This window comes from Crinia signifera, chromosome 2 (genome assembly GCF_055691185.1).
Source record: "Crinia signifera chromosome 2, ASM5569118v1, whole genome shotgun sequence".
NCBI classification, from domain to species: domain Eukaryota; kingdom Metazoa; phylum Chordata; class Amphibia; order Anura; family Myobatrachidae; genus Crinia; species Crinia signifera.
The window spans coordinates 383,835,080-383,855,484 of NC_139218.1; the positions used below are offsets into that span (position 1 = coordinate 383,835,080).

General features: G+C 49.7%; 1 protein-coding gene across 1 annotated transcript in view; it reads right to left on the reverse strand.

The window, feature by feature from the left end:
• Positions 1–7: 7 nt before the first annotated feature.
• The window catches only part of GAB2 (GRB2 associated binding protein 2), a 110,978-nt gene continuing 90,580 nt past the window's right edge, over positions 8–20,405 (reverse strand). The window contains exons 3-10 of the mRNA XM_083170217.1: positions 11,207–11,447; positions 9,380–9,951; positions 7,625–7,719; positions 5,012–5,300; positions 3,768–3,858; positions 3,212–3,314; positions 2,123–2,248; positions 8–1,497 (exon numbers count right to left, since the gene is read on the reverse strand). Of these exons, the coding sequence (XP_083026343.1) occupies positions 1,354–1,497; positions 2,123–2,248; positions 3,212–3,314; positions 3,768–3,858; positions 5,012–5,300; positions 7,625–7,719; positions 9,380–9,951; positions 11,207–11,447 (1,661 nt within the window). The 3' untranslated portion in view covers positions 8–1,353. The remainder of the gene's footprint in view (positions 1,498–2,122; positions 2,249–3,211; positions 3,315–3,767; positions 3,859–5,011; positions 5,301–7,624; positions 7,720–9,379; positions 9,952–11,206; positions 11,448–20,405) is intronic.

Here is a 20,405-nt window from a genome sequence, read left to right on the forward strand (position 1 = left end):
TTGATTTGTTCCTAAAACCATCAAATTACTCAACAAGATCACGCATTAGGCTGTACTATAGATATACACTCCAGATCCCCTATGGCCTATAGGCAGGAGCCCTTATCTGTTTTATATACTTTAAAAAAGAGATGTACGAGATGGCCTTGGGGTGTACAAGAAGCCTATAGTACATGGAAGGACAGAACAGAGCAACTCACTGACATCGCTGATAAGGTGGCCCTTCCATTTCCTAGGAGCCAGTGACATCACTGAGAGTGCAGCCTATCCAATCAATAGGAATCAGTGATGTCACTGAGAGTGCAGCCTTTTCACACACTAGGAGCCAGTGACATCACTGGCAAAGCAGCATATTCACTCAAAAGGTTTCAGTGACATCACTGAGAGTGCAGCCTATCCACTCACTAGGAGCCAGTGACATCACTGAGAACAGTCTATCCACTCACTAGGAACCAGTGACATCACTGAGAACAGTCTATCCACTCAATAGGTTTCAGTGACATCACTGAGAACAGTCTATCCACTCACTGGGAACCAGTGACATCACTGAGAACAGTCTATCCACTCACTAGGAGCCAGTGACATCACTGAGAACAGTCTATCCACTCACTAAGAACCAGTGACATCACTGAGAAAGCAGCCTATCCACTCAATAGGTTTCAGTGACATCACTGAGAGTGCAGCCTATCCACTTAATAGGAATCATTGATGTCACTGAGAGTGCGGCCCATTCACACACTAGGAGCAAGTGACATCACTGGCAAAGCAGCATATCCACTCAATAGGTTTCAGTGACATCACTGAGAGTGCAGCCTATCCACTCACTAGGAACCAGTGGCATCACTGAGAACAGTCTATCCACTCACTAGGAGCCAGTGACATCACTGAGAACAGTCTATCCACTCACTAGGAACCAGTGACATCATTGAGAAAGCAGCCTATCCACTCACTAGGAGCCAGTGACATCATTGAGAAAGCAGCCTATCCACTCACTAGGAGCCAGTGACAGGCTATATGCCCCCCTTTGCTGTCTGAACCTAGAAGATGCACTTTAAACCCAAATGTAATACTCAGTGCTATTTTATCTATTAGATGCCTTCAGGTGCCCAGCTGCAAATTGCAGTTCATTGAAGTGATAAATACATTAAGTGTTCAGGCTGAAGCATCGTCCCTGGTAACCTACAAAGTGTTCAGTGTCCTGCACAGAAGCAAAGACCCCCCACACGGGAGAATCGATGAAGGCAGTCGCGCCAAGGAAACAGCAGCATTTGTCCAACGTAGTCAGCTGGTAGGACCCCCAACAAGGAGGTTCCAGCTCGCTAAGCCTTCTCAGTGCCCATAGGATAGTATTGATCACTGCTTCCCACTTTTGGCAGGCTCCGAAGACTGGCGCACATCCGTCCACTCCTGCATGGTATTTTGCAAGGCTTGGGTCTTCTCTTTGTCCACTTGGACATAGTCCACCTTTTCGTCGGACGCTACAGAGGATGTGGAAGGCTGTAACAATGCAAGCATGAGAGCAGATATCACAAGATGAACTCAAACTTTCTATATACTGTATATCAAAGGAAGGCATAGCAGGAACCAGAAAGGGTTTACTTTGTACATGCAAGGGTCAGCCAGTGGTAAAACTGTCACTACAAGGCCAATGGGTGACGGGAGACCGGAAAGGCCTATCTACCCTGCCAAGGTCCTCTCTATGGTACTCAGTAAGGATGCTGTCCCACCCTATAGAACATATGGGAGGCCATTCCTCTGGGGCAGCAACGAGTGAGTGCTGTAGGGAAACAGGCCTAATATTGCTGAGGGTAAATGTTAGGCCCGTTTCACAGTTATGGCTAATGCTTTCCCAGCTGCCATCCCATGCCTCAACAGTGTACAAATACGTCGTGCCAGGTGCAGATCCTCAGCAAAATTATGTCTGGGCATGCTGGGACATGTAGTTTCACAACAGCTTGGGAGCCACCGGCCTGGACTATGGCAATGCAGGTGTCCCAATATTAATGGACCTGACTGTAGTTCAACTCTGGAGAAAATAAGGTGATCTTTGAAGCACTTGACTTGCTGTTGTCAGGATTTCTGTCAAGCGCCCACTGGCATATATTAAATAAATGACAGGTACCTTTCTGTGAGGAGTGGGCGACACCGGCTGGAAGTCTAGCGCCAGGTAATCCACACTGCCGGTGCTCTTCTTCTGCGCCGGGCTGTTTGTGCCGCTATTGCCTGGAGAAGCGGAGACGGGGTTTTGCTGGGAACAAAATGGCCAAAGGTTCCGTGTTAGATTCATTGTGTATCTCTTATATATTTAGCCAAATCTGTCACTCATCCCCTCTGTGTATAACAGTTCCCACCAAGCGTTATACACAAACCCGTGTCCCCAAGGGAAAAGACCAGTGTTATACACACCACCACCCCCTTGACATCACCTCCCCCCGCCCAGCCAGGGCTACAGTACACACCCACCATCCACCATGGTGTAGGTGAGCAGCACACCCCCCCCCCGGACTCCCGCAACCCCCCTTCCCGCGATTCGCGGCCCCCCTACCGTGATTCACGGACCCCCACAACCCCCCCTCCCGCAATTCACGGCACCCCCCCCCCCCTCCGGCGATTCACGGGCCCCACAACCCCCCTCCCGCAATTCACCGACCCAGCGACCCCCCCTCCTGCGATTCACGGCACCCCCTGCGCCCCCCTTCCCGCGATTCACGACACCCCCCGCATTCTTCACAGGAAGAGAAGTATTAGAACACGAGGACACGCACTGACACTGGGGGAGGGAGGTTCAGGGGAAATCTGAGGATAAATTGCTTCACAGAAAGAGTAGTGGATAAGTGGAATAGCCTCCCATCAGAGGTGGTAGAGACAGATACAGTAGTACAATTTATACATGCTTGGGATAGGCATATTGATATTATTACACAGAAATAAGAATCAAGTATGGTTTGAGGTAACATGTTTAAAAAGGGGCAGACTAGATGGGCCAAGCGGTTCTTATCTGCAGGCAAATTCTATGTTTCTATCCCCACACACCAATAACATACTGTCAGGTTATTTGGCTGCTGATAAACAAGACCCATTTGTTGCAGTGTTATTCAGGCTGAATGTCGGTGTAATCGCCCATTTCATGATTTTAAGATGAGTAAATTAAAAACATGGAGGATGCAGCGTCCAGAAGTCTGCCAGATATCCCGTTCCCATAATAACCTACCATAGCAACATAATTCTCCTCGCTGTCCCCTGAGCTGGTGCTGGTAATACTTTGTGTGGACACCGGGCGGCAGTACTGAGACGAGCTGGATTTCAGAGAGTGCCTGTAAAACCAACATGTATTTGTAAGTTGTGCTTTGTCACTCAGTAGGCCCTGTATACGGGTCACTTTATTGTTCTTATCGGTCGCTATGGAAGGACGCCTTCTCCACCAATGTGGTCAGTGCGGCTATGGATTACTTACAACCCGTCACCCATAAATAACACCTATATAACACCCAACCCTGGTGTCACACATCATGGTAATTACAGTACATATCACACTGGGGATCACATAGAGCACAACTGTTCCAGTCCTTAAACCGGGACAGACAGTGAAGGTGACATTGCAGTGGTACTGATTGGATGAATGACAATGGACCAATCAGGTCTCTGAACACAAGAGGAGATAAGCTGTGGTTCCATTGAATGGACACCGCAGAGTGGGACTCTCCACCCAAATCCTGTGTCCTGCTGACTGGGGGCGAGGGGTGTTTTACATTACATACTGTACTCACGTCTGCCTGGACCAAGATTTAGTAACTGGGGACTTGAAGGGAAGTTCGTCTATAATGGTGCTCGCCCGCAGGTCCAGGGGAGTTGGCTTTGCTGGGAATAAAAAAATAAACCCACAATGCATAAGAATTTTATAAGAACAAACTATTTCAGCAGATGAATGTGTTCTGTTTGCTAGTGTAAGTGTATTGCTGGGGGGCAGTGTGAGTTCTGTCTGCTAGTGTAAGCGTATTGCTGGGGGGCAGTGTGAGTTCTGTCTGCTAGTGTTAGCGTATTGCTGGGGGGGGAGTGTGAGTTCTGTCTGCTAGTGTTAGCGTATTGCTGGGGGGCAGTGTGAGTTCTGTCTGCTAGTGTAAGCGTATTGCTGGGGGGCAGTGTGAGTTCTGTCTGCTAGTGTTAGCGTATTGCTGGGGGGGCAGTGTGAGTTCTGTCTGCTAGTGTTAGCGTATTGCTGCGGGGCAGTGTGAGTTCTGTCTGCTAGTGTAAGCGTATTGCTGGGGGGCAGTGTGAGTTCTGTCTGCTAGTGTTAGCGTATTGCTGGGGGGGCAGTGTGAGTTCTGTCTGCCAGTGTTAGCATATTGCTGGGGGGGCAGTGTGAGTTCTGTCTGCTAGTGTAAGCGTATTGCTGGGGGGCAGTGTGAGTTCTGTCTGCTAGTGTTAGTGTATTGCTGGGGGGGCAGTGTGAGTTTTGTCTGCTAGTGTTAGCGTATTGCTGGGGGGGCAGTGTGTGTTCTGTCTGCTAGTGTTAGCGTATTGCTGGGGGGGGGGGGGGCAGTGTGAGTTCTGTCTGCTAGTGTTAGTGCATTGCTGGGGGGGAGGGCAGTGTGTGTTCTGTCTGCTAGAGTTAGCGTATTGCTGGGGGGGGGGGCAGTGTGAGTTCTGTCTGCTAGTGTTAGTGCATTGCTGGGGGGGAGGGCAGTGTGTGTTCTGTCTGCTAGTGTAAGTGTATTGCTGGGGGGCAGTGTGAGTTCTGTCTGCTAGTGTAAGTGTATTGCTGGGGGGCAGTGTGAGTTCTGTCTGCTAGTGTTAGCGTAGTGCTGGGGGCAGTGTGAGTTCTGTAATAGCAATTAGCAATACGCTAACACTAGCAGACAGAACTCACACTGCCCCCCCAGCAATACGCTAACACTAGCAGACAGAACTCACACTGCCCCCCCCCCCCCCAGCAATACGCTAATGCTAGCAGACAGAATACACACTGCCCCCCCAGCAATACGCTGCCTTATAATCAGACTGCCTGAGTCACCTTTTCTATCCGGCTTCAGGTTCCGGTTGACCGGCGGAGGCAGGATCTCACTGACCCGCGTCGGCCTCTGACATAGGGAAGCCGTACTGCCTTTGCGGGTGGGAAGCGTGGCGGAGGAGAACCCCAGGAAATCAAAGTGATGTGGGCCAGGACTCATAGGGATGTAGACACTCTGTGCGTTATCGTTCAGCTTCTCGGAGTTAAACTGAGAGGAAGATCCAGGGTTCATGGGGACGTAGTTGTCCTCGGAATCCGCACTTTCTGAGCGGGTCATGGAGGCTTTAGTTTGCTGTAAGAAATAGCGGAACAGAAGAAAACGCTTTAATAGCATAGTGTGCTGAGACTTCTAACAGCCAGGGTGGAATCTGGCACCGGAGTGGCGAAAGCAAATATACTGTACGTTATATATGTTATATCACAGCAGAGACCCCTGGGGCAACATAGAACACTCGCAGAGCTCAAGATCAGTCTCCCTGCATGTTGGGGTGGTGCAAAGAGAGAGAAAGACAGGGAGGGGGGGGGGGGGGGGGGGAGCAGGGGGAGAGAGAGAGCAGTGGAGGAAGAGCAGAGGGGAGGGTGAGAAAGAGAGCAGAGGGGAGAGAGAGCAGGGGAGAAGGAGAGAGAGAGCAGAGGGGAGAGAGAGAGCAGAGGGGAGAGAGAGAGCAGGGAGGAGAGAGAGAGCAGGGGGAGAGAGAGAGCAGAGGGGAGGGAGAGAGAGCCAATGGGGGGGAGAGCAGAGGAGAAGGAGAGAGAGAGGGGGAGAGAGAGAGGGGGAGAGAGAGAGAGCAGGGAAGAGAGAGCAGGGGGAGGGAGAGCAGGGGGGGAGAGAGAGAGCAGAGGGGGGAGAGAGCAGGGGACAAGGAGAGAGAGAGGGGGGAGGGAGAGAGATAGAGCAGGGAGAGAGGGGGAGAGATAGAACAGGGAGAGAGAGAGAAAGCAGGGGGGAGAGAGAGAGAAAGTAGGGGGGAGGAAGAGAGAGAGCAGAGCAGGGGGGAGAGAGAGAGCAGAGGGGAGGGAGAGAGAGAGAGCAGAGGGGATGGAGAGAGCAGGGGAGAAGGAGAGAGGGGGGAGAGAGCAGGGGGGAGAGAGAGAAAGCAGGGGGAGGGAGAGAGAGAGCAGAGGGAAGGGATAAAGGTGAGAGAGCAGGGGGGAAGGAGAGAGAGAGGGAGGTCACAAAGAACAAGGTCATATAGAGGGAGGACAATGAGAGGGAATGAGCAAAGAAAGAGATAGATAAAAACAGAGAGTGATAAAGTACAAATAGAGGGGGAGAGAGAGAGGAAGGTCATATAAAGGGAGAACAAAGAGAGGGAAGGAGGAAAGAGAGAGTACAGAGAGATTACGGGGCCTATTCAGACCCGTCCCCATCTCTGATGAAAGTAAAAACTGTCACAGCTCAAAATTAAAGTACATTGCAGAAGCCGTCATTTTGACAGACTTTTAACTGGTAACCAATATAATATAATACTCTTCTTTGTATAGAATATCAAATATTTTTGTACAGAGAAATGGTTTCACGCCACATAAAAGTAATGAGCGCAGCCACTCCCCTATCCATCCCCAGCATCCCTTGCAGCAGGAAGCAGTGGTGACGTGAGGCACAGAGCACAGATTAGGCCTCTCAGTGAGCGGAGCGCATCACACAACCTCCAGAACCGTGGAAGTAATTCAGACCTGCTCGCTAGGCTGACCACCCTGGCAAAGCGCACGCCCCGGCGATTGAAAATTTTGCCGAAAGCAATCTCTGCGGGGTTTGTGCATTAGCGCCTATGCGCGGACCCCCACCATCGTCAGAGGGCCCGAATACACTGCTCATTGAGCAGGTCAAATCGGCCCCCGTCTGTATAATGGTTAGGCAAAATCCAGCACTCCAGCTGCTGTCATACCACAAATCCCTACTTATACCTTAACAGCAAATCGATGGGGGGCATGCAAGGATGGGTAGTTCCACAGCAGCTGGAGTGCCAGTGGCTGCCTACCTCTGGCAGAGATTGTCCCTGCAGGTCTGCACAGTGGAGGCACAGGACGCCAGTGGAGGAGAATAGCTCTGGGCTCCCAGATGTTAGGATGCACCTTGGGGGGAGATCCTGCTGCCCAGCATAATGGCAGCTCAGAGTCCCAGTGGAGGGCAGTAGCTCTGTGTCTGTGCTAATGTATGATGGACCTCAGGGGACATCCTGCAGCTCAGTCACCTGAGACCATTGGCGTAAGTTCGCCCCAGTTGCCTGGAGGTAAGATAAATATTGGTGCCCCCCCCCCCTCCCCCCCACACACACACGCACAACACCTTATATAAATATATGTAAGTATGTATGTTATATTTAAAATAAAGAGAGTGTGATGTCTATAGTCTTACTAGGAGGGCAAGTCAGCCACAGAAGCGATATTGAAGGCTTTCAATGAACTGATTAAATTTGATGGGGAGGAGAGGTGCCCCCTTGGAAGCAGGAGCCTGGCGGCAGATAACTCCATTGCCTCCCAGAGTTACGCCTCTGCCTGAGACGTTCTCTCTATAGTGGATCTCAGAGTATTTAACATGTAGATTCATGAAGCTAAAACCCATTAGACCTAGAAGTTGTGCCCCTGTCTATGTGAGAAGCCGGCGTTACTCACCAGATAGGAATTGAAGCCATCATTGATTGACTCCACCGACTGCTCAGTGCTGAGATCTCCCAGCTGGGGGTAGTCGTAGGCTTCACAGGAGGATGCTATGGAAAGGAGGATAACACCGGGATTACTGACCACTTGGACCCATGACTGACCATGATGTACAGGTGCATGCAAATAACAGACCGCTGGTACCTGCCTGTGATTGGATTGGTTACTTGGCTATAAAAAGTTTGAATTTAATCCTCACATTTGAAAACCAATCAGGGTCTGGTATGTTTTGTCGGTGATCACAATGTCAACAGCTACAGTATGTCGACACACGCATGTCAAAGGACAAAACAAGTTCAGGTCAATTGATACATAGGCCCTTATTCTGGTTGACTCGCAAGGCTGAGAACTCGCAGCCTTGCGAGTCCCCCAGACTCCACCCGCCAAATTCCTGGTCCGCCCGCCTCCCCCCCCCCCCCCTGCATGCCGGGTTCGCTCGCACGGCCTACAAATGGATGTTTATCATCAACATTCATTCCTAGCCTATTCAATAGTCGCCGACCATCGAATGATGTGGAACAAGCGCGCATATCTAAGTGACTCTCAGGTCACTTTGGGTTGTGTGCACACTCCACAGGAACTGGGCGGGCGGCTGACATCCGGTGATGTCAGCCGCCCACCTCCTGCACCTGCATCATGGCCCCATTACCAAAGGAACGCCCATCGTTTTCATTGGAACGCCCATATTGGACAATGGGTGTTCCCATGGGTGATTCCCCTAGCCCACCACCCCACGCCCCCTGCCCGCAGTCTTGGGTGTGTGTGCCTGGCGAACACTCTGTTCTCCGTGGCCACACGCACCCCGCACATGCACAGATACAAAATATCGGTCCGAATGAATCTGAATAACCCCCATAATGTGTGCACTTAATTGTAAGCCTAACCCTAACAACAGCCCTAACCCTAATTGCAACCCTTACCCCAGCTAAACCCATCCCTAGTCCCCTATCTGAAGGCCTAGCCCTAATCCCAACTATAACACCATCAACCTCAACCATCAACCTCAACCTAATCCCAACCTTAAGCACAACCCTAACCCCTGCCCTAACCCTAACCAAAACCACAGGCATGACCCTAATCCGAACCTCTACCCCAACATCAACCCTAAACCCAGCCCTAATCCTAATCAAAACCACAGGCCGGACCCTACTTCCGAATCTAAACCCCAACAGCAACCCTAACCATAATTCCAACCATAAACCCATCCCAACCACAGTCCTAACTGTAATTCCAACTCTAACCCCATCCAAAAACTTAATCCCCAAATTAACCAGGCCCCTAATCCTAACATCAGCCCTAACCCTAATCCCAACTCTAAACCCAATTTTCAATGCAGCCCTAATCCCAGCCTACACCAGCCCTTCCTCAACCACATTAATCCTAATCTGTAGTTAACTGCAGCCCTAATGCGAACACCAACCGCAGCCAAAACCCCAATCTCAACCATAACCCTAAACCTAACTCTAATACAAACCCTGATCCCAACTCTTTCCCCAACTGATCCCCAAAACTCTTATCCTAACCCCAACTTTAACTGTAGACCTAATATTGATCCTGAACCCAACCCCAGGCCAAAAATTGGGTTATGACATTCAACGTTATGGTGTATCGACCCCTTGGCTATCGTCATTGTAACTGAAATATCGTAATGGTCTTTCTCTACATGAATTACCTATAATAAATACTAAATGAAATCATACAAGTCCGTACCTCGATGGCGCCTGTTCTCCACGGCGGGCAAAGTATTTCGCCTTGGAATGTTGACTGTGACGACACCAATATTGTCCCCATTGCTCTGCTGAGGACTACCCCAGTGGGGTTCCATCTGTCCAGGTTTAGGGGGCCGAGGAGGGGGAGCATTATGGAAGTCGCTGGGCGCAAGAGCCAATGCATTGTGGTTCTTGTCCAGGGTAAATGTCCGTGGTATTTGGTAAACTGAGAGAGGAGTCCCGGGGAGGTCGTAGGAGTCTGTGGAAAGTTCAGTAAATTCTTTACAAAGAGCGTTGCTGGGGGTCTTGTAGGTGTAAACGTCTTCGTTCTCCGACTCTAGACCGGTAAGGCTGGACTTTGTAGGAGTGTCCGAGCCGAAGCTCCGCGGAAGGTCATAGGCACTGTCCCTTAAGTCCGAACTCAGTCTCCTGGGCTTTGGTAAACTGTAAAAGCCATGGACCTGGCCGCTTACTCCATTAAAACAGTGTCCGTAACCCTGAGCCAGTTTCTGAACAGCCGTATCACTGCGCATGAAAAAGGAGGACCTCGTGGCCTGTGAAAAACTGGCACTTCTGAAATAGGGGGAAATAAATGACTGTTCATAGCAATTGTCTAGTTGGTATAGACCAGGCATGTCCAACGTTGGCCCTCCAGATGTTGTGAAACTACACATCCCAGCATGCTTTGCCACAGTTTTGCTATTAGAGAATGCTAAAACTATTGCAAAGCATGCTGGGATGTGTAGTTTCAAAACATCTGGAGGGCCAACGTTGGACATGCCTGGTATAGACCCTATAGTTGAATATTAAATACATTATGCTACACAGGGGTGTACATTGTACAGCGCATTGCACTTATTAATCTGGCCTATTTATAAAGGCGCTTTATCACAACAGACTTCCTGTCTGTAATGCCACTGACTGGCTGATGCTGCAGCTGGAAAGGAAGCCACACCCACAGTCTATAGCAACCAATCAGATTTGGTCTATCATTTCTCTGTTGCAAACTAGCATGTGATAAACAGAACCTGATTGGTTGCTATAGGAAACATCACCTCTTTTCTTTTTTAGAAGCTTTAGGAAATTTGCCCCTAAGGGATTTATTTACTAAAATGGGAGATCGATTGAAGAAGGGATGTTGCCCATAGCAACCAATCCGAATCTATCATCTTAAAGAATATGCTAAATAAATAAGTAGTATCTAATTGGTTGCTATGGGCATCTCCAATAGAACTCCCACTCTTAAACAGGTATGGGTTATAGGGACGACAAGCGGTAGATCAACATGCATTGGGTGGACCGCTGAAGGTCGACATGCTTCAAGGTCGACACACCTGAAATCAACATGGGGTTAGGTCGACAGAGTCATTAGGTCAACACATGCATTAGGTCGACATGGGCTAGGTCGACAGTCAAAAGGTCGAAATTGGGTTTTTCGTTGTTTTTTATCTTGAATGTCGACATAGTCGACCTGGACACTAAAAAAGTGCACCGCGCCCCCTCGCATGGCTCGATGCACTCTCCATGCTTCGGGCACACTATTTTATTCTCCCACCATGCCGTAATCGATGGTAGGGCATGAAATACTGCCTGTCGGCACAAGTTGGCTCAGAAAAATGTGAAAAACCCCATGTCGACCCTTTGACTGTTAACCTAGCCCATGTCGAACTAATACATGTGTCAACCTAATGAAGCTGTAGACCTAACCCCATGTTGACCTTCGGTATGTCAACGTTGATGCATGTCGACCTTCAGTAGTCAACTGAATGCATGTTGACCTAGTGACCGTATCCCCTCTTAACCAATAAACCACTAATATTCCCCTCACCTCATACTTTCTGCTTTCCGACTCATACACTGGTGCAGAAACAGATAGTCCTGTGGAGCACTTGCCGACAGCGTCGTCTGGTGGAGGTGGTTGCAAGCCGGTTCGAATGTGAACAGGGTGGGCTGGCTGGAGTGGGAGGGCGCTGAGGACTTTCGTTCCCTCAGCAAGTGCTGCGTGGAGCTGAATTCCGCAGGAGAGGACCGTGGGCCGTGGTTGGCAGACTGCAGATTTCTCAGCGAATCTATAGGAGAGAAACCAACTGCTATATATTATGGTCATAAAACACATACACAGCAACTAGGAGCATACACTCACACCTCGGTCACATCCTACGTTCTGAGGGAGTTGGTGACATCTACCTCAGACAACGATACAAAATGGCTGCATTCACTGTGTGTAGGTGATAGGGACCATACTTGCCTACCTGACCCTCTCCATGAGGGAGAAATTGCTCTGTTCCTGGACTTCCCTGGTAATCTATGATTGCCATCACCTGAGGGGAGCTAGGTAATAGATAAGAAAGGTGTTTCACCACAGGTGATGGCAATCATACATTACCAGGGAAGTACAGGAACAGAGCATTTTCTCCCTCATGGAGAGGGTCAGGTAGGCAAATATGGGTCAACCACTATTGGTCAACAGGCGATGGGTCAATACATAAAAAAGGTTGATCTACATTAGGACAGTGGTTCTCAACCTCGGTCCTAAAGGACCCCGAACAGTTCACATTTTCCAGGTCTCCACACAGAATCACAGGTGAAATAATTTAGCCCCGCATGTTATCTTTTAAAATATGTCAGTGAATAATGAGCGCACCTGAGCACCTGCCAAGTGACCTGGAAAACATGCACTGTTGGGGTCCTGAGGACTGAGTTTGAGAACCACTGCATTAGGACATGGTCAAAATATTACCAACAAAAGTGGAAAATGTGGACAAGAGTTTTTCAAATTTATGGTGACGGTTGGTCCTGAACCTGGTTTTGGCGGATCGGTCTCAGATTTGCCTTTTCAGATGTTATGTAAGAATCTGTTTCCACTCCATTCTGGAAGAGATGTGTCAGGAATCAGTGGTTTCCCGGCCTCCTGCAGTGACATTTCTAGGCCAAAATATACCTCAGCCACTGCCTTCAAAATATATGATCTAAGAGTCATCATCCACTACGGGACATCAGCACATTATATAGCTGTCATTATGTATTATTCAGTAGATTCTGCTGCACTTAGTGCAGGGATTACATCCCGACCGCCATCAGGAGATCAGCCGTGTTATGTCCCACAGGAGAACAGCGGTGCCCTAATAGCGGTCAGCACAGACTCCAGGGTGACACAGAGATGATGCCTCTTACACCTCACCATGAGTAGGTTAGGGGAATGCAGCACTTCTCTGGTACTTATGCTCAGCACAATTCTAGCCATGACGCTGGTGCTTCCTCACCATGCACTCCCATAAGCTGGAGATGGGAGTCACTCGGGCAGTGAGAGTAATGCCTCCTCAGCCTTGTGCCCTGCATTCTGGTCATACACTACTCCTTATAACCCTGCCATTCCCTCTTGGCTGCGGGAGGGGAAGGTTAGTGTTAGGCTGAGGGAGGGGATGGTTGGGTTAGGCTGTGGGAGGGGAGGGTTAGGATGAGGGAGAGGATGGTTGGGTTAGAATGAGGGAGGGGAGGGTTGGGTTAGGCTGTGGGAGGGTTGGGTTAGGATGAGGGAGGGGATGGTTGGGTTGGGATGAGGGAGGGGATGGTTGGGTTAGGATGTGGGAGGGAATGGTTGGGATGGGATGAGGGAGGGGATGGTTGGGTTGGGATGAGGAAGGGGATGGTTGGGTTGGGATGAGGGAGGGGATGGTTTGGGTTAGAATGAGGGAGTGGAGGGTTAGGCTATGTGAGGGGAGGGGATGGTTGGGTTAGGATTAGGGAGGGGATGGTAAGGGTTAGGCTGCGAGAGGGGATGGTTGGGTAAGGCTGCAGGAGGGGATGGTTGGGTTAGGATGAGGGAGTGGAGAGTTAGGCTGTGGGAGGGGATGGTTGGGTTAGGAGGAGGGAGTGGAGGGTTAGGATTATGCTGTGGGAGGGGATGGTTGGGTTAGGATGACGGAGTGGAGAGTTAGGCTGTGGGAGGGATTGGTTGGGTTAGGATGAGGGAGGGGAGGGTTAGGATTAGGCTGTGGGAGTGGATGGTGGGTTAGGATGACGGATGGTTAGGCAGCATATCTGCAGAAGTAGGCGTGAGCTCCTCATCTCTGCCTCTCTGTGAATACGCCTCTCCATATTTTGCCAACTTCCATATAAGAAGTCGTAGCTCCCAATTTCCTATCCCGCTGCAGCGGACACTCGGGAATAAGTTACATCACAGACAGCCGGCGACTTTCCAGATTTGTTTCTTTCTCATTACAAAATAATTATATAAATTTAAGGGACTAACTCCGCATGGTTCTTATTAGTCATATTAACGCCGGGATGTTTACTATTAACAATGTTACGCAGGCACGTATTTACTGACAGCTTCTCTTTGTTGCAGACAATGAATTTAATAAAAATAATTTCTTTCTAACCAGGATCTTCAATGAACTTCCTGTCTGTACAGACAAAGCTGTGGGGGAGGTGGCGGGTGGTGGTGCGGGGCGGGGGTGGGGGGGGGGGGTTTGTGCCTGCGGTCTGCAAATATTCTATGTACGATGAAAGTTTGTTATCCAAATTAAAATTCATTAAATTCATTAAATGTACTTTCCAAATTGAATAAGATTTTTTTGTTGTTGTGAGAACGCAATGAGTGCATGAGTTACGATGAACTATTGGGGAGGCTTTTCTAAATTATATTCATTACAGTTTCTCAAATGAAATCAAGGGAGCGTATTAAGTTTCTGGCCAATCCGTAATTCTGTCTCCATGATCCCAGTAACCCGCTGTGCAGCGGGTGACGCAGGTGGGAACACAGGCCAATACAGTCTCTGGTGGCAAACAGGACCGGAACCCTTACTGATCCCATCACACTGTACGTTCTTATCTGTGACCATATACCCCAACTGTGGTAAGTTAGGCGTGTCATGTGAATGTCCGACACAGAGCAGCTTCCACAGAGGCCATGAACAGATGGCGACAATGCACCAGCAATGGCGGGCCGATGGCAGTTTATCCAGAACCACCGTCAGACTTACGACAGGCAGCATGAATAAAACCAACCAACCGTCGAATGGCACAATCAGGCCTGGCACGGTGACAACATCGGACACAGTGGAGCGGTTGTTTCCTTCCACCATTGTAGTGCCCCTTATTTAAAGGGCACTACCCTATTGATAGGGCGGCCTCAGAGACTGTACTCCTGTGATTGGTCGCATTGTCTAGTTATCTAGAACTACAGCTTAGTAGGATGTACGGCCTCATGTAACTTATCACTGCGATACAGCTGCCGGGCTCTTGGCTGTTGTCCCATCGAGGTGCTGCTCGTGCCACGTGGACGCGTGTCTGCAGCTTGAGATGAAGAGCAATGACAATTGGGTGCTCAGCATTACTCGTGCTGCGCAGCACTGAGTACTGTATGTTAGCAGCGTCTGTCAGTCTACGGGGGCGACTTCCTGTCCAACCATTTCCAAAAACACTTCCAAAAGTGTGACCACTATTTTTAGCAAACTTCCCATGAGATGAAGCAAATCCGGTCAAATGGACAAGACACTGGGACAGGAAATAATACAGGATCCGGACAGTCTTTGTTCTTCGGTAAACAGCTTGTGTGTCTTTATTATACAATCTGTAGTAAAGGGGGGTAAATGGGATGTAGACAAATTGTTGACATTTACAATGTCGACATCAAGATGTCAACAGTTATGATGTTGAAATTGTTATAACGTCAACATTCAACATGTTGGAGAGTGCAGAATGTTGACAGGTGAAATGCCAGCATGTGAAACGCCAACGTTATGCACTGACCAACAGTGGTGGGTAAAGGCCCCCATTTACTACTGGGACTTCTCTGAGGGGAGACATCACAGCCCACCCCCTTGGACTGCCTGGCAGCTTCCAAGGCAGCAGGATCACATGCGATATATCGTATGCATACCTTTTGCATGCGATATATCGCATGCAATCAAGGTACGATATATCCTTAGTGCAGCACTAGTGATCTAGGGGCTCCGATCTGATACACACAGGACCACAAACAGGAACGGATACAATCGGGCAAAATCGGACAAGGGTATGGTCAGCTTTAAGGTTAGGTTGTGGAAGGGGAGGGTTAGTGTAGGCTATGGCAAGGGAGGTTAGGGTTAGGCTATGGGAGGGGAGGTTAGGGTTAGGCTATGGGAGGGAAGGTTAGGGTTAGGCTATGGGAGAGAAGGTTAGGGTTAGGCTATGGGAGGGAAGGTTAGGGTTAGGCTATGGAAGGAAGGTTAGGGTTAGGCTATGGGAGGGGAGGTTAGGGTTAGGCTATGGGAGGGGAGGTTATGGTTAGGCTATGGGAGGGAAGGTTAGGGTTAGGCTGTGGGAGGGGAGGTTAGGGTTAGGCTATGGCAAGGGAGGTTAGGGTTAGGCTATGGGAGAGAAGGTTATGGTTAGGCTATGGGAGGGGAGGTTAGGCTATGGGAGGGAAGGTTAGGGTTAGGCTATGGGAGGGAAGGTTAGGGTTAGGCTATGGGAGGGGAGGTTATGGTTAGGCTATGGGAGGGGAGGTTATGGTTAGGCTATGGGAGGAAGGTTAGGGTTAGGCTATGGGAGGGGAGGTTAGGGTTAGGCTATGGGAGGGAAGGTTAGGGTTAGGCTGTGGGAGGGGAGGTTATGGTTAGGCTATGGGAGGGGAGGTTAGGCTATGGGAGGGAAGGTTAGGGTTAGGCTATGGGAGGGAAGGTTAGGGTTAGGCTATGGGAGGGGAGGTTATGGTTAGGCTATGGGAGGGGAGGTTAGGGTTAGGCTATGGAAGGAAGGTTAGGGTTAGGGCTAGGGGAGGGGGAAGGTTAGGGTTAGAATATGGGAGGGGAGGTTAGGGTTAGGCTATGGGAGGGAAGGGTAGGGTTAGGCTATGGGGGGGGAGGTTATGGTTAGGCTATGGGAGGGGAGGTTAGGGTTAGGCTATGGAAGGAAGGTTAGGGTTAGGCTAGGGGAGGGGGAAGGTTAGGGTTAGAATATGGGAGGGGAGGTTAGGGTTAGGCTATGGGAGGGGAAGGTTAGGGTTAGGCTATGGGAGGGGAAGGTTAGGGTTAGGCTAGGGGAGGGGAGGTTAGGGTTAGGCTATGGGAGGAAGGTTAGGGTTAGGCTATGGGAGGGAAGGATAGGGTCAGGCTATGGGAGGGGAGGTTAGGGTTAGGCTATGGGAGGGGAGGTTATGGTTAGGCTATGGGAGGGGAGGTTAGGGTTAGGCTATGGGAGGGGAGGTTAGGGTTAGGCTATGGGAGGGGAGGTTAGGCTATGGGAGGGAAGGTTAGGGTTAGGCTATGGGAGGGGAGGTTAGGGTTAGGCTATGGGAGGGGAGGTTATGGTTAGGCTATGGGAGGGGAGGTTAGGGTTAGGCTATGGGAGGGGAGGTTAGGGTTAGGCTATGGGAGGGGAGGTTATGGTTAGGCTATGGGAGGGGAGGTTAGGCTATGGGAGGGAAGGTTAGGGTTAGGCTATGGGAGGGGAGGTTAGGGTTAGGCTATGGGAGGGGAGGTTATGGTTAGGCTATGGGAGGGGAGGTTAGGGTTAGGCTATGGGAGGGGAGGTTAGGGTTAGGCTATGGGAGGGGAGGTTATGGTTAGGCTATGGGAGGGGAGGTTAGGGTTAGGCTATGGGAAGGGAGGTTAGGGTTAGGCTATGGGAGGGGAGGTTATGGTTAGGCTATGGGAGGGGAGGTTAGGCTATGGGAGGGAAGGTTAGGGTTAGGCTATGGGAGGGGAGGTTAGGGTTAGGCTATGGGAGGGGAGGTTAGGGTTAGGCTATGGGAGGGGAGGTTAGGGTTAAGCTGTGGAAGGGGAGGTTAGGGTTAGGCTATGGGAGGGGAGGTTAGGGTTTGGCTATGGGATGGGAGGTTAGGGTTAGGCTATGGGAGGGGAGGTTAGGGTTAAGCTGTGGAAGGGGAGGTTAGGGTTAGGCTATGGGAGGGGAGGTTAGGGTTTGGCTATGGGATGGGAGGTTAGGGTTAGGCTACGGGAGGGGAGGTTAGGGTTACGCTATGTGAGGGGAGGTTAGGGTTAGGCTATAGGAGGGGAGGTTAGGGTTAGGCTATGGGAGGGAAGGTTAGGGTTAGGCTATGGGAGGGAAGGTTATGGTTAGGCTATGGGAGGGGAGGTTAGGGTTAGGCTATGGGAGGGGAGGTTAGGGTTAGGCTATGGGAGGGGAGGTTAGGGTTAGGCTATGGGAGGGGAGGTTAGGGTTAGGCTATGGGAAGGGAAGGTTATTGTTAGGCTATGGGAGGGAAGGTTAGGGTTAGGCTATGGGAGGGGAGGTTAGGGTTAGGCTATGGGAGGGAAGGTTAGGGTTAGGCTATGGGAGGGTTAGGATCAGGCTATGTGAGAGGAGGTCAGGGTTCGGCACGAGGGGGATGGTAGGCATAATTACTGCTGCAATTGCTGCCAGTAGTGACCAGTATGACCATCTGACCCGGAATACACTTCTTGACCCACTGGACCAGATATGTCACCGCAAGGCCACCAGTGGCATTTCGTCAACATTCTAACCATGTTGACATTTTAATAGTAATAACATGTTGAATTTCAAACTGGTCACTGTCAACAATACAAGCATGTGGACAATTTGGGCGTAGAAATGTCAGCAAAATTAATGTCTAAAAAAAATACTATACCCATGTACTGCAAACAATATCAATGATATAGTTATAACACTACACAGCGGGAGGGGATTCAATTGCAGGAAACCCGGCGGTGCTGGCTTTTTCCCGCAGCTGTGGGGTTTAGCTATTCAATTGCAGGACAGAAAATGGAATGTGGCAGTCTCCGTGGATTTCTGCCCTGGTGCCGCCAGGACCAGGTAAGTGACCGCTGGTCGGATGGACACTTGGTCAACATCTCTGTACTGTATATAAGTTCCTGTCAGGCTTAGGCAGGCTGATATGTATGTGTGTGTCTGTGTGTGTGTGTGTGTGTCTGTGTGTGTGGGCTCTGTGTTGGCTGCGTATCTCCTCAGCTGCTCTGTCTACAAGACTTGGCAGGTGACGCTGTGTATGTCTGCAGAGCAGGGCCCATCCCCGCCGCCCTACGTCTGCTCCTAAAGGAACAAACCTTCGCCGTCCGTGCATATTATTTATCTCTAGGAGTAATTGGAAGCAGAAGTTCTGCCAGTGCCATGTCTGGGTCAGCTAATAGTATGACTGATTGCGTTCCCAGGTGGCGGGGACGGAGGATTTGCAGGGAAACGCGCGTCTGAGCATCAGGCGGTAGTCGCATTAGTGCCGCAGACACATCCTTCTGTCCATCCCTGTATATACAGTGTGGAGAATCTGGATAAGGTTATACCGGACTGTGCGCCCCACACAGCGCAGATCTCCCTCAAATAAATTATTAGCATTGTTTTACTTGTAATAAACTGCTGATCCCCAACACTGATGTTAATTGTTACAGCCAAAGAAAGTAACGAAAGAGGCAAATTGGACTGTATTTGATAATATGAGTCACAGACTCATACTGGGGTGGGGTGGGGTGGACGTGTGCGTTCAGCATGTCCCAGGCTGCTCTGCAAGGACATTTCCAGCACAGTGATATTGGGGGAAATTTACTAAAGGAAATTTGTAAAAAATAGGTGTATTTGTATCCAGAAATACACTTATTTTTGACATTTAATATCCCGAAAATACGGCAATTCGTATTCGTATTGATGTGCTATCAATACGAATACAAATTGCCTTATTTTCGGGATAGTAAATGTCAAAAATAAGTGTATTTCTGGATACAAATACACCTATTTTTTACAAATTTCCTTTAGTAAATTTCCCCCATTATTTCTATTATATTATTACCAGTTATTTATATAGCGCACACATATTCCGCAGCGCTGTACAGAGGATATTGGAACATTCACATCAGTCCCTGCCCCAGTGGAGCTTACGATCTATATTCCCTATCACATATACACACACACACAGACATTATAGGGTTAATATTGTTGGGTGCCAATTAACCTACCAGTATATTTTTTGAATGTGGGAGGCAAGCGGAGTACCCGGAGGAAACCCACGCAAGCATGGGGAGAATATACAAACTCTGCATAGTTAGGGCCATGCTGGGAATGGAACCCATGACCTCAGCGCTGTGAGGTCATGGGTTATGAGAGAGCACACACAGAACCCTGTAACAATGAGGCAGCGGGCTACCAGGGGGCATTGTGCAGGAGTGAACCAGGCAGCCCACTATGGGCAGAGGGTTGCCTTGCACAGCACACAGAGTAACGCCTGACTGTCAGTATATATATATATATATAAAAGAGTCATTTAACATCCACCAACGCTGGCCATGCTAATTCGTGGCTGTGCAATCAGATCTGAATGACCCCCTATGTAAGCGCAGCTGCCGCATTCCTCGTGTGCGGAATAACTTGAAGTTGATTCAAATAAGACAAAAGTTCTTCTCCGAAGTCACCAAGAACAACACGTGACGGCTGCGTTCATATCTCGGCGATGTCTGTATTAATAACCTTTAAATATTTATAGTAGATAGCTAGAAAGGAATGCAGCAGCATTACGTAACGCCGGGATAAATAAGGCGGCCGTCTGCTACGTCTGACATCCCCACAGGGAGCAGAGATGGGGCATTTACAGGGGCAGGAAGCCTGTGCTATTAGTTACCTGTGTGCATATGCTATATACAGCCGTATGTTATTATTACCACATTTCGTATTCTCTAAACCGACTCCGTCGGGGCAACGCTACGGAGGGAATCGCCAGCTAGCGATTACTTGTAGAAGCCTATGAGTGAGGGATACGTCACAGATCCTCCCAGCATGCCCCGCGGCCGGCCCCTGGCGCTCTGCACATGTCTCAGACCGGGAAGTCCAGCGCCGGAGCCGCATTGCAATGGACAGGTTTTAACGCAAGAGCCGCCCTATGCGTTACTAATGTTACTGCATACGCAATTATTAGGAAGGCAGTAAACAGCGGAGGGGGGCGGGGGAGGTGGGGCGATGTAGGGCGGCGGATGTTCGAACATTGCCACTAATGATTTGTTTAAGGTTGGCTATCGACCCTTGATCCCATCGCTCTTTGCCCACGATGGTGCACTGCC